Source organism: Eptesicus fuscus, chromosome 9 (assembly GCF_027574615.1).
Source record: "Eptesicus fuscus isolate TK198812 chromosome 9, DD_ASM_mEF_20220401, whole genome shotgun sequence".
NCBI lineage: Eukaryota > Metazoa > Chordata > Mammalia > Chiroptera > Vespertilionidae > Eptesicus > Eptesicus fuscus.
In genome coordinates this window covers 85,024,372-85,036,102 of record NC_072481.1, presented here as the reverse complement: position 1 = coordinate 85,036,102, position 11,731 = coordinate 85,024,372, and the positions used below count along the sequence as shown (strand labels likewise).

The 11,731-nt window shown below is 44.8% G+C and overlaps 1 protein-coding gene across 1 annotated transcript in view; it reads left to right on the top strand.

Annotated features, from left to right (window-relative positions):
* The first annotated feature begins 9,974 nt into the window (after positions 1-9,974).
* LOC129147099 (N-acetyllactosaminide beta-1,6-N-acetylglucosaminyl-transferase-like) overlaps positions 9,975-11,731 on the top strand; it is a 37,740-nt gene continuing 35,983 nt past the window's right edge. Inside the window, exon 1 of the mRNA XM_054721489.1 lies at positions 9,975-11,221. Coding sequence (XP_054577464.1) covers positions 10,303-11,221 — 919 coding nt within the window. The 5' untranslated portion in view covers positions 9,975-10,302. The remainder of the gene's footprint in view (positions 11,222-11,731) is intronic.

Here is an 11,731-nt window from a genome sequence, read left to right as displayed (position 1 = left end):
CTTAAAACCCTTCCTCAGTCCCCACCTCAGGTTCTGCCTTTGCAGTTCACCCAGATTAGGTTCTGATTGGTCAGTTTCTATGACAGTCAGCGTCAAAAGCTCCACCTCCTAGGCAGCCATTGGCTCCTCTCAGTTCACCCAGATTTGGTTCTGATTGGTTGGTTTCTATGCCAGTGTCCCAATTTCTCCTTTAGGGACGTAAGCACAGGTGACCAAGGGTGCCTCAGCCAGTCTCTAAACAGATACTGACACGTACTACCCAAGGTACTTACTTAATATTGGCCGAGCATAAATTACACAGGAGACAGACATGCAGTGCACGAATCACTCACGGTTTATTTACAGAGTCCTGGTGGTTTCCAGACCTCCGCAGGCCACCCGGGGATCCGCGCTGACAGACACACACACTGGACGTTGGACGTTGCAGCTGCAGCTCGCCGTCTTGCTTGAGGCCTCAGTTTCCGGCTCACTGTTTGGTCTCACAGTCCACGGCAGAGCTTGGGCAGATTGCAGGAAGGGGGGTGGAGAGTGACCGTCTGTGGAGGAGCAGAGCAGCCTCTCTGATCTTCCTCTGGTACTTCCTCTTTTTATGTGCCTAGATGGATGTCTTCAGTGTGTCTTATCAGCAGGTCCCAGGAGCCTTGCATATCTGGTTTTACATATGGGGAACAGATCACTTTATCTATTTTCTACATACAGGCCACTCAGGGGTGTTTATCAACCTCTTTTCATTACATTCAATACTTTTTAACATCATACTTTAATATCACACAGTAATTCCACATTTTGATACTTATTCTATATTATTCTTATCACTATTACTATAACAGCCAGTCAGCATCTCTGGGCCTATCTCCGGGCCTGATCTGAGAGGCGAGGCTGATCAGCAGCCGCCCCAGGCTGCTGGGAGCGGGCTGAACTGCTGACCTCTCAGAGAAAGAGAGAGAGGCGTGGCTGCTGACGAGGCTGGGAGAGAGAGAGAGGCAAGGGCTGATCCGCAGCTGCCACGGAAGCTGCGGATCAGACCCTGCTTCTCTCTCTGGGTCTCGCCAGCAGCCACGGAAGCTGCTGATCAGCCCCGCCTCTCTCTCCGAGAGAAGTTCAGCCCACTCACCAGTCCCCGCCCACTTGAGCCTGCTGCGTGTGCAGCCGGGCGTTCATTCGTCCCTTCAGTCGTTTTGAACATTATGGACCCTGGCTCTTTATATATATAGATAGGGTTGTTGTGAGCATTAAATAGTAATCAACATGAAATGTTGACCAAATACCCAGCACCTGATAAGTATCATCTCAATGTTATCTTTTATTATTGTATCAGTCAGGACCCCAGCAAGAAAACAGGCAGCATACTCAAATTAGGCTAATCAAGAGAGACTTAGAAAAAGTACTGTGGACAGAGCCAGGCCTTCTGGAACCCAGTTTTGTGTGGGCCAAGGTGTCCCCTGGATCAGGCCCTCTGCTTGTGACTGGTCAGACCATGCAGAAATGTGATCACCTGAAGCGGGAGCTAGGGAGATGGAATTTGGAAGTCAATCCTAATGATAGCTGGAAGGAAAAGATTTGTCCAGATGGTTTTCTGAACAATACAGAAAAGATGTTGGCAGGAATGGAAAAGAAATGTCACAGTGCTTCAGGCTTAGGTGTCTTTTCAACACATGTCTATTGATTGAATGTGAGAGAAAGAAAAGAAGTGCTGGAAAAAGGAATGCATGTGTCTTACTGAACGTGAACAGCTCTCATTATTTCTCATGTTTTCTCCAGGAATCGGATCTGGGTGCTGCGGCCTAGACATTTCTGGGCACAGGATGGCACAGTGACTGAGAGCAAGAGCTCTGGAGCAGAGCTGCTCACATTCAAGTCCTGGGCCAGCCCTTCTCAGTGACCCTGGGCAGGAAGGTTCCCTGGGAGATCAGTGACCTTCTGAGTCTCAGTTTCCTCATTGGGCAAGTGGGGGTGGTAACCCCTAATGCCAGCTGTCAGCTTTGTCATTCATACTTCTTGGTACCCTGTTGTAACATACATTCTGTTTGTCAGAGCAGGGCTTCTTCCATCCTTATCTGATCTAGCTGACAAGTCCCTTAACAGCTGGCGCTCAGTTCTGTGTTGATGAGCACAGAGAGTTTTTGAATTAAGTTTTGACGTCCTGTTCTGTTTTCTATTGGCTCCGTTTCTTCTGGACATTGCTCACTGGTAGAAAGGAGTGGTTGTTGAGTAGTGGCCGAGGGTGGCTGGTGTCAGGAACCAAAGTAGAAACACCCTTGGCAGTCAGACTGCTTAAAGAAGAAGTGATGTATATGGTACTGCAGAGTATCTGGTCATAAGTAATACCATAAATATCAGTTATTTAAGGAAGACTCCTGATCCCCACTCACCTTGAAGACTCCCGTGGAAGAGTTTTCTTGGGAGGACCATAACTCCTTCATTCACTCATTCATTCATTCATTCAATCATTTTTGGTGAAATAGTGTATAACATAGAAAAGTGCACATAATATTAGTATTCATCTTGATGCAGTTCCATAAATGAACACACCCATATAACCCACATCAAATCATAGAACATGACTAGCATCCCAGGCACTACCCTCATGTCTTACTTTGACTTCTTGTCCTTTATATAAATGGAAATAGACAACCTGTACTCTTTTTTTTTTTTTTTTTTGGTCTAGTGTTTTTTGCTTCATATTATGTTTGTGAGATTTACTTTTGATGTTGTTGCAGGCATTAATATTTATTCATTTTCATTGCTGTGTAGAGAGAAGGAGGTGTAGGGGTGGGGAGGGGTGATTTTGCCCCCCAACCCCCAGGGAACATTTGGCAACATCTGAAGACATTTATGATCGTCACTACTTGGGTGGGGGGCAAGGGGTGCTACTGGCATTTAGTGGTAGAGGCCAGGGATGTCGCCAAACCTCCTAAAATACACAGAAAGCACCCACAAGCTTGTTCTGCCTCAAATGCCAATAGTGCCAAGGTTGAGAAACCCTGATCTGTAATAACTGTTGGTGGGAGTTTGGGTCTGTTATGAGTATGGCTGGAGTGAATATTGAGCTATAAGTCCTTTCATAAACATGTACACATTTCTGTTGGATAAATACCTGGGAATGGAATTTCTGGGTCACAGGGTGTGCCGATGCTCAGTAGAGATTGCCGGTTTTTCAGAGTTGAACCAATTCACACTTCCACAAGCAGTACATGAGCATTCGGGGTGTTCCACATCCGCACCAATATTTGGTATTTTCAGCCTTTTTCTTATTTATTTATTTATTTATTTATTTATTTATTTATTTGACTCTTCCTCTCATTCAGCTTATGGCACACTAGATCCTCAAAACATCAGTAAGCAGTTTGTCAGTAAGTAGTCCTATTCCACATTTTGTGAAAGGCTGGGATTAGGCCCAGGTGTGCTTGCTGTGTATGGTAAATTAGAGACTGCATTCGGGGCAGGACAGCTTGCTCCTAGGATTTTTCTCATTTAAATAAGAGCCTTTTCTGTATATTCATTTCTTTCATTCTTCCTAGGAGTACTGATTGCTTTTCATAGTAAATTTTATACATTTACTTATAAAACTGACCAAGGCAATCATCCACCATTTGAGTTCATGTTTATTAAGCATTTCCAAATTGTATAAGGCTGGTTCATGCCAAACATTGGTTGTTTTATTATACGGTAAATTGCCTAGTCATAGGAAAATAGATCAAGTGTGGTCATTGAGCAAAAGAAATCAAAGAATTTTGGTCTCTGATCCATTGGTTCTCAAACTTTGGTCCCAATTCCTTGTTAGAAAAGCAAATTATTAAATTCTATCTGAAACCTATTAACCGCTTGGGTCAGAGTCCTGTAACTTGTATTTTATTGTATTTTTCCCCAAAGAGGAAGGGAAAGGGAGAGAGATAGAAACACCAAAGATGAGAGAGAATCATTGATTGTCTGCTTCCTGCACACCCCCTACTGGGGATCGAGCCCACAAACCAGGCATGTGCCCTTGACCGGAATCAAACCAGGACCGTTCAGTCCACAGGCCAGCACTCTATCCACTCAGCCAAACTGGCTAGGGCTGTAACCTGTATTTTTAACAAACCTTTCTGGTGATGAAATGTTAAACAGAAGTTTGCAAACTTTTGATCTAAACTTTTTTTGGGGGGGAAATCCTCATCCAAGGATATTTTTTTCCATTGATTTTTAGAGCGAGTGGAAGGGATGGGGAGAGACAAAGAGAGAGAAACATGGATGTGAGAGAGACACATTGATAGGTTACCTCCTGCACACATCCCCACTGGGGCCAGGTATCAAGCCTACTCTTAACAGGAATTGAACCCATGAGCCTTCAGTCCTTGGGCCGACACTCTAACCACTGAGCAATTTGGCCAGGGCAATCTAAACTATTCTCATCCCCAAGCCGTAGACACCCCTAGTTTGGCTGAATAATTTTGAAAGCAAATGTTTCGGTAAAACAATAGAGTCAGTTATTCTGCTAAGGTTAAGCTATTAACGTCCACATCTTAAAATGATAATCGGCTGTGACTTATTTTGGGTAATTTATTTTTCATTTTCTAATGCCCTAAATTTCAGGTTCTTCATATTTCTAATTGCTACATTTATGCTACCAGAAGATTGATGTCTATCTGTGCGTGCTTTGAATGTGCCTATTTGAATCTGTGTACACTGTTTTTTGCAAGTATTTGCTTAGCTCTCTTAGCATCCAGGAAGTGTTTCCATGATACCTTTGTTACATCAAAATCAGATGCAGATCACTGCAGCTCACAGTACCATGCTATGATCCAGCATGACCACCTTCTGGACCTGCCACCTAGGCCTTTACAATTCTGTATATTAAAGGCCTTCCCCTTCTCTAAGGTGAGAATTTGAAATAATGTTTTGGGTTTTGTGATCTAGACAACAACTCCTCCTGTTGCTAATTAGATGAATGGTATAGAAAGTAAAAATGATTGGGTCTCAGGAGAAGGAGGATTTTCCCCAGTGACCCCCACTGGAGGACACTCAGTGATGGGAGAATTATCATTTCAGGTAAAGGTGTGCTTGGAAATGTCTCCTTCCTTCTCCTCTTTAATGGTCATCATTATTTAAAAAGAGAAGAAAAAAAGGCTCCATCTACAAACCATCGGGCTACACTGAACAGAATTACTCACGTGGCTGTCCTTTCTGGTGAATTATTCTTAGTTCAAGGGGGAAAATTAATCCTGATATTTTATAATTAAGCATGACTCACTTGACATGCTATAATCACAAAGCAAATCACACAGAAATGGTCTTTCAAGGAACAGCCATCAGTGAGCCCAAGAATTGATACAATCTCACCTCACTTACCTAATCTTTCTGCAAATATTACTTAACCTCTGGATGCTACTTCAACAAAGTTTATCAGAGCCAGTCCTTTAAGCGACCTTTTTTGCTGTTATTTAACATTATAAATCTAGTGTTTCTGCTCAAGCCTGTGTCCCCTCAATTTCTTTCCCAACTAAAGAATAGCAGTTAATTGAGAATGGAAAAACAAGTCCCAGAACAATTATGAACGAATAATGAAGTTTGAATTAGTACATGCAATTAAACAAAGGTAAGATGCACAAGAAGGTGCGAATAGAGGTCAATGCTCATGTGTGTTTATAGTTAGGTCTCTGTAGGCGGACACTGCAGGGGAAGAGATGAAAACGCTTACAGGTACAGTAAAACTATACTTCCGGATAACCAGAAATTGGCTTAAAGGAAAAAAATCATGGAGGCCTTAGCCCATGCCATTCTAATATATAAATTGAAAGCTTTTGTAAACATGGGTTTCAACACTCCTTTTCTTTGTAGTTGAAAATTGCACTTTCAAATGCCCAGATGATGCTGGACCCATTCAACACACATGGAACACAGGCCCCGTCGAGTTGCGGGGCTATGACAGGAACAGGAGGCCCAAGTCCGGCACTCCTGGCCTTCCCCCTCACCCTGGCTGGCACTTTGAGATAATGGCTTACTGATTTGAACGGTTTTCTCTGTTGCCATGTGAATCGAGAAGCTCTGATTCACAATTCTTCCCAGGAAGGTTCTCTACTTTGCTTTCCTGTTTTTGTGTTCTTGCTCTCTTATCATTTCTCCAACTGGACCACCTCCTGCATGCTCTACGTGTCTGAATCTAACCAGCGAAGCCCTTTCTAACCAGCCAAGCTCCTTTTCTAACCATCTTTGTCCTCTGAGCTCCCATGACATTTAGGCGATAACTCTGGTTTGGAACTTACCCATAGTCTTGCCTGTTTTGTGTATTTGGTTATATTTTCTGTTGTATGTATTTTGAGTCCTCCAGGACAGGGGCCGTACTCACACTTGATTTCCATCACTGTGCTTAGCGAACTCACCTCACACATACCGAATTACACAGCTCACGGAAGCTGGAAGGCACCGCAGAGAACATCCTGTTTAGTAAGGTGAAGCAAGCAGGATCTAAGATCACATAACCAGTGAACAGTAGAGAGTGACTTGCACCAGGCCCTGTGAGTAATACTGTGGGAGTTAGTGGACAACCCTTTCTTGACACACAAGAAGAAACACATTTTTCATGGTTTCCCCCCGGAAATTTGATTAAAAGTTGTGTGTTTTTTGTCATTTAATCTATCTGGTTAGTCTGTTCAGAGTTATTGTTTGTCAAAATAAGAGATACCAGTTGCTCTGTTCCCAATTCTAATTGAGAGCTCTTTTACCCATGGGCACCTGGAACCATGGGGGTTGTGGACTCCATTCATTCATTTATTCATTCAACACATATAAATAGGTAAATAAATAGTATAACTATGGTAATGTACATACTTCTACATTACAAAGTTGAGGGGTTGGAAAAATAAGACTAGACTTTCCTATAATTCCCAATCATGAATTTCATAATGTCCCTGGGACTTTAAATCTTTTCCTTATCTTCGTTTATTTAAGAAAAAACTCAACCAATATGCAGTGTCTGATGTTCTGTGAATATCGACAGGCCTAAAAGCCTTGTTAGAGCCTTGGAGTTGTTTCTAGGACACATTACTAATTAAGGAGTAGGTAGCACCTTTACTTCACAGTTTAAGAGGCTTTACTTACATCTAATATTTTCATTATTATTCATGTGTGCGTTATGCATATGTATGGGCTGCCGTGCACTTTCCCACCATGGTTTCTGTTGCTCCTGTTCCCCCTCCACTTGGCACGTGTTCCCGGGGAGCAGGCCTCCACCCAAAGTCTTTGCTGGTGCTCCTTTGGCAGCGGGATGAAATCCAAGTTCTCAGCACAACACACGGTCTTCCACCACCACCTGCCGCTTCCCTCACAGGCCTGGCAGCCTGGCGGGCAGCACCCTAGCCCTGCAGGCCCCCCCCCCCCCCCCGCCTCCTCCTCTAGGGCTCGTGCTCCCCTGCCCCTTCACACACAAGCCTGGCGGGGCCCAGTGTCGGAGGACTCTCTTTCTCCCCTTTGGTTGTCTCTTTATTTCACTGGGATACGAGTCGCCCATCATTTCAAAGAAAGGACACCCTCTTCATTTTGGAACCGTGTAGATGGTATCGTAACGGGAAACATGTCTTTAAAGTGCACAAAAAGTAAAGACTTCTAAATGGAATGAAGAGCAGCCCTGGGAAGAGGGCATGTCTAGCCAGATATATAAACATGTCTAGCCAGAATAATTAGCTAGTTCAGGAACAGCTGCTTACAAAGTGAGGGGCAGGCGCGGTTGTCAGGGCTGTGAGAGTCAACCCTGTCCCTGTCTGCAGCCAAAGGCAGGCTGGGAGGCCGAGTTGTTCAGCCTCAGTAGCAAAAAAAAATCGCATAGGGTCTATTTCAGATACGCAGACCAGATGCCTATGAGGAAGGAAAGGTAACAGGTAACCTTTCTCTCAGCCTTGCTCTTTGCAGCAACAGGTTTTTTAAAAAAGTTCTCCCATAGGGATTTCTTAAGAACAGAACCTGAGGGTGGGGAAAGTTGGCCCAAGGACAGCCGAAAGGGCAGAGGGGAAAACCAGGTATATTTTCAGCACACAAACAATGCACTTGAAGTAATGGATTGAATACAGAAGTATCATGAAAGTTCTTAATTTGTCTACATTTCTTACTATAGAAACATTGTTAATGCCTGTGTATAGTGAACACCTGTATTATTGGCCAGTTGGAAATAATCATGTAAACAGCCCCATTGGCCTAATTAACTTATATATCTGTATACTGAGCACTTGGTCAAATTGCAAATATATATTTTTTCTCTTTTGTTAATCCTCACCGGCGATTATTTTGCCATTGACTTTTAGAGAGAGTGGAAGGGAGGGAAGGAGGGAGAGAAAGAGAAAGAGACAGAGAGAGACACATCAATTGGTTGCCTCCTGCACACACCCAGACAGGGGCTGGGGGATCCAGCCGGCAACCGAGGTGTGCCCTTGACTGGAATAGAACCCGGGACCCTTCAGTCCGCAGGCCAACACTCTAACCATTGAGCCAAAGCAGCTAGGGCAAACTGTAAATATTTTAGCACTCATTCTAAGTCAACAGGCTTTACCAAACTAGATACTGAAATTACTCTCTGTTGTTTTGAAATAGAACATACAATAACCTAATATTTAAAGGAATTATTTAGAAAGAGAGAAGCTTGGGATTGAATTTTCTGTTATCATGAACTTTCAGTTGTTTTCTTTGCTTTACTCCTTAGACACACTAAGGATGAGATTGATCTGCTTTACCCACATAATGGCTGCATTTTCTTTTTCCACTTTGCCTACAAATCCTGGTGGAGACTACAGAGAGTTAATTTATGATGGGTCTTAAAGGAGGAGAGGAAAGGCAGAGAGGAAAGTAAAGTCCAGGCTGGAAGAATGAGCAATGGGAGCAATGGCGATGAGAAGAAGGAAACAGTGTGCTCAGGCAGCCACGTGCTGTTCCGTGGGCGTGGGTGCTGACTGAAAGCAGGCAACCCCCACACCTGTATTGTTCTAGTCCTTTAACAGCAGGGTAGAGACTTGTCAAAAGGAAAGAGAGAGTGTGCATTAAAGGACAGGATTTCTTCATGGGATGGGGTGGGGCTCAGTCTCCATTGTGAGGCTAGGGTGGAGGCGCTGAGGCATTTAGTTCAGATAAACAGTGAGGAGCAATGGGAAGGCATCTAGTAGTTGAACTGGTGCTTCAGAGTCATTTTAAGTAAAATATAGAATGAACCTACATTTAAAAGCACGGGTGGCAAAGGGAATGGTGGGAGAAAAGAACCGTTTAAGTGGAAGAGCTTGGTACTCCTTAGCCAAACACTATTATTTGCAAATAGGGAAACCAACATTCATCTCCTAGGTGGTTGAGAAACTTAACTTGGCAGGAACAGTGTCTGATGATGCTCTTTGGGTGGTTAAAACCGGAATAGCCCCAAGGTCCCCTAATCTGAACTGTTACTCGTGGCCAGGATTCAAGTAAAGCATTAAGGTCTCATCTGTATCAGGGTATGAAGCTCGAACTTGTTCCTGTGACCCCAACATTCTATGACAGGCCCCACGGTGGATGCTGGAAGGGGGAGAAGAGGCGCTGTCACCTGATCCCCAAGTCACAGGGCCAGGATCCCTGCCATTCAGATCCCCCAGGACTGGAGCTGAGCACGGTAGGGCGGGGCAGGAAAGCTTTGCGGAGGAACCAGGATGGATGAGCTTTATTTTCCTTATCACCTCAGTCATTTTTTTCATTGAAGCAGCATATTTGAGAGTGGAGGCTACATTATACCCCGTCGGTCACACTGGGAGAGCCGAGGGACCAGGGTATGTATGGATCACTGCCCTGAGCAGCGAGAGGGGTGAGTGCCGCAGCCAGTCGGATGACTAGCAGGAAACGCATGCCTGCCAGAACACATCATTTCAACTTTGGCTTTCACTGTGCTAATTCCCTGAATGGCAATAACAAGGGGCGGGGAGAGAAGGAGAGGCGGGGGAATGGGAAATGAAAGAGAAGAGATCTGAGAAACTAAATCTGCAGGGGAGAGCAGTTAGCAGAGTTTTAGTGAAACAGCTCGCAGATGCAAGCCCGGAAGCCGAGGGAGGGAGCAAGGCTGGGCTTAAGAACCTGCTACTGGGATTTAGACAAAGGCGTTTTGAGAGAGGCAGAGAACCAGGCGGGATCAGTTGCTAATATCAGCATGGGGACAGAGCCTGCAGCTGGCCTCCCGGCATGAAACGGAATAAATTCCCAGCGTCTCCTTCAGGGTACAAATGGCTGGAGCATGTACCAAAATAAGAACTCAGAGGAAAAAGTAAGTTTGGGAAAAGACTTACAGATTTCCACCGTCTTTGAAATCTTGCTCTTCTGTGAGGCATGTCTTCATCGATGCGTTACCTTTTTATAGTTTCTGTCTCTTGCGTCATAATTTTTATCGTGTTCTATGTGTTCATATTTGGGGGAGAGCAAAGCTTCCCGAGGCTGAATAATTCGGACACTCTGATGCTGACTCAAGTTTGCGCATCCTTTATCAAAGGCAAAACACCTTTCCTGTGGCGAGACAAACTAATGCTGTATCAGAAGTCTTCTTGCAGAGAATACCTGACCCAGAGCCACTACATCACGGCCCCGTTATCCGAAGAAGAGGCTGGGTTCCCTTTGGCATATATAATGGTCATCCATCACAATTTTGATACCTTTGAAAGGCTCTTCAGAGCTATCTACATGCCCCAAAATGTCTACTGCGTTCATGTGGACGAGAAGGCCACAGCTGCCTTTAAAGGTGCAGTGGAGCAATTGCTGAGCTGCTTCCCAAATGCCTTTCTGGCTTCCAAGATGGAGCCGGTTGTCTATGGCGGGATCTCCAGGCTCCAGGCGGACCTGAACTGCATCAGAGACCTGGTGGCCTCCGAGGTCCCATGGAAGTACTCCATCAACACCTGTGGGCAAGATTTCCCCCTGAAAACCAACAAGGAAATAGTTCAGTATCTGAAAGGATTCAAAGGGAAAAACATTACCCCGGGCGTGCTGCCTCCGGCGCATGCCATTGGGCGGACTAAATACGTCCACCGAGAGCATCTGGGCAAAGAGCTTTCCTATGTGATCAGAACCCCAGCTCTGAAGCCGCCTCCCCCCCATAACCTCACCATTTACTTTGGCTCTGCCTATGTGGCTCTGTCAAGAGAATTTTCCAACTTTGTTCTCCGTGACCCACGGGCTGTTGATCTGCTCCAGTGGTCCAAGGACACTTTCAGTCCTGATGAGCATTTCTGGGTGACGCTCAATAGGATTCCAGGTATGTGAGATCCGTATTTGGCGTGATGGTGACGCCACCCCTGAAAAGGGCTTCTCGAGAGCCTGGTTCTTTTCATTTGAGTAGAAGATGAAAACTGAAGCACACAGCTCTCACCCTAATCATTTCTAAAAGCAGAACGGTGTTTTTTTATGTGATAATGCAATGTTGTAGCACAGCCAAATAATACTTTTCAATGGTGTTGCTTTGCAGTTCATCATGTTCTCTTGCAATTATCATCCTACGAAGTCTTTACCACAATAGATATTATTGTTCTCAATCCTCACTAGAGTTCTTTCTCCCAAATTTGTCAAGCTTGCTCTAACCCCAGGGCCTTTTTCTCGCCCAATCTCCTGCCTACGCCTACACAGCCACAGGCTCCTTCTTGTCAGCCAGATGGCCTCTGAGCTGACCACCCCACCCTGTCTTTCCTTCAAAGAGTTTATCCCCCTCTGGAACTGTCATATTTACTTATTTGCATGGGTTTGTTCTTGGCCTCCTCTGCACTAGCTC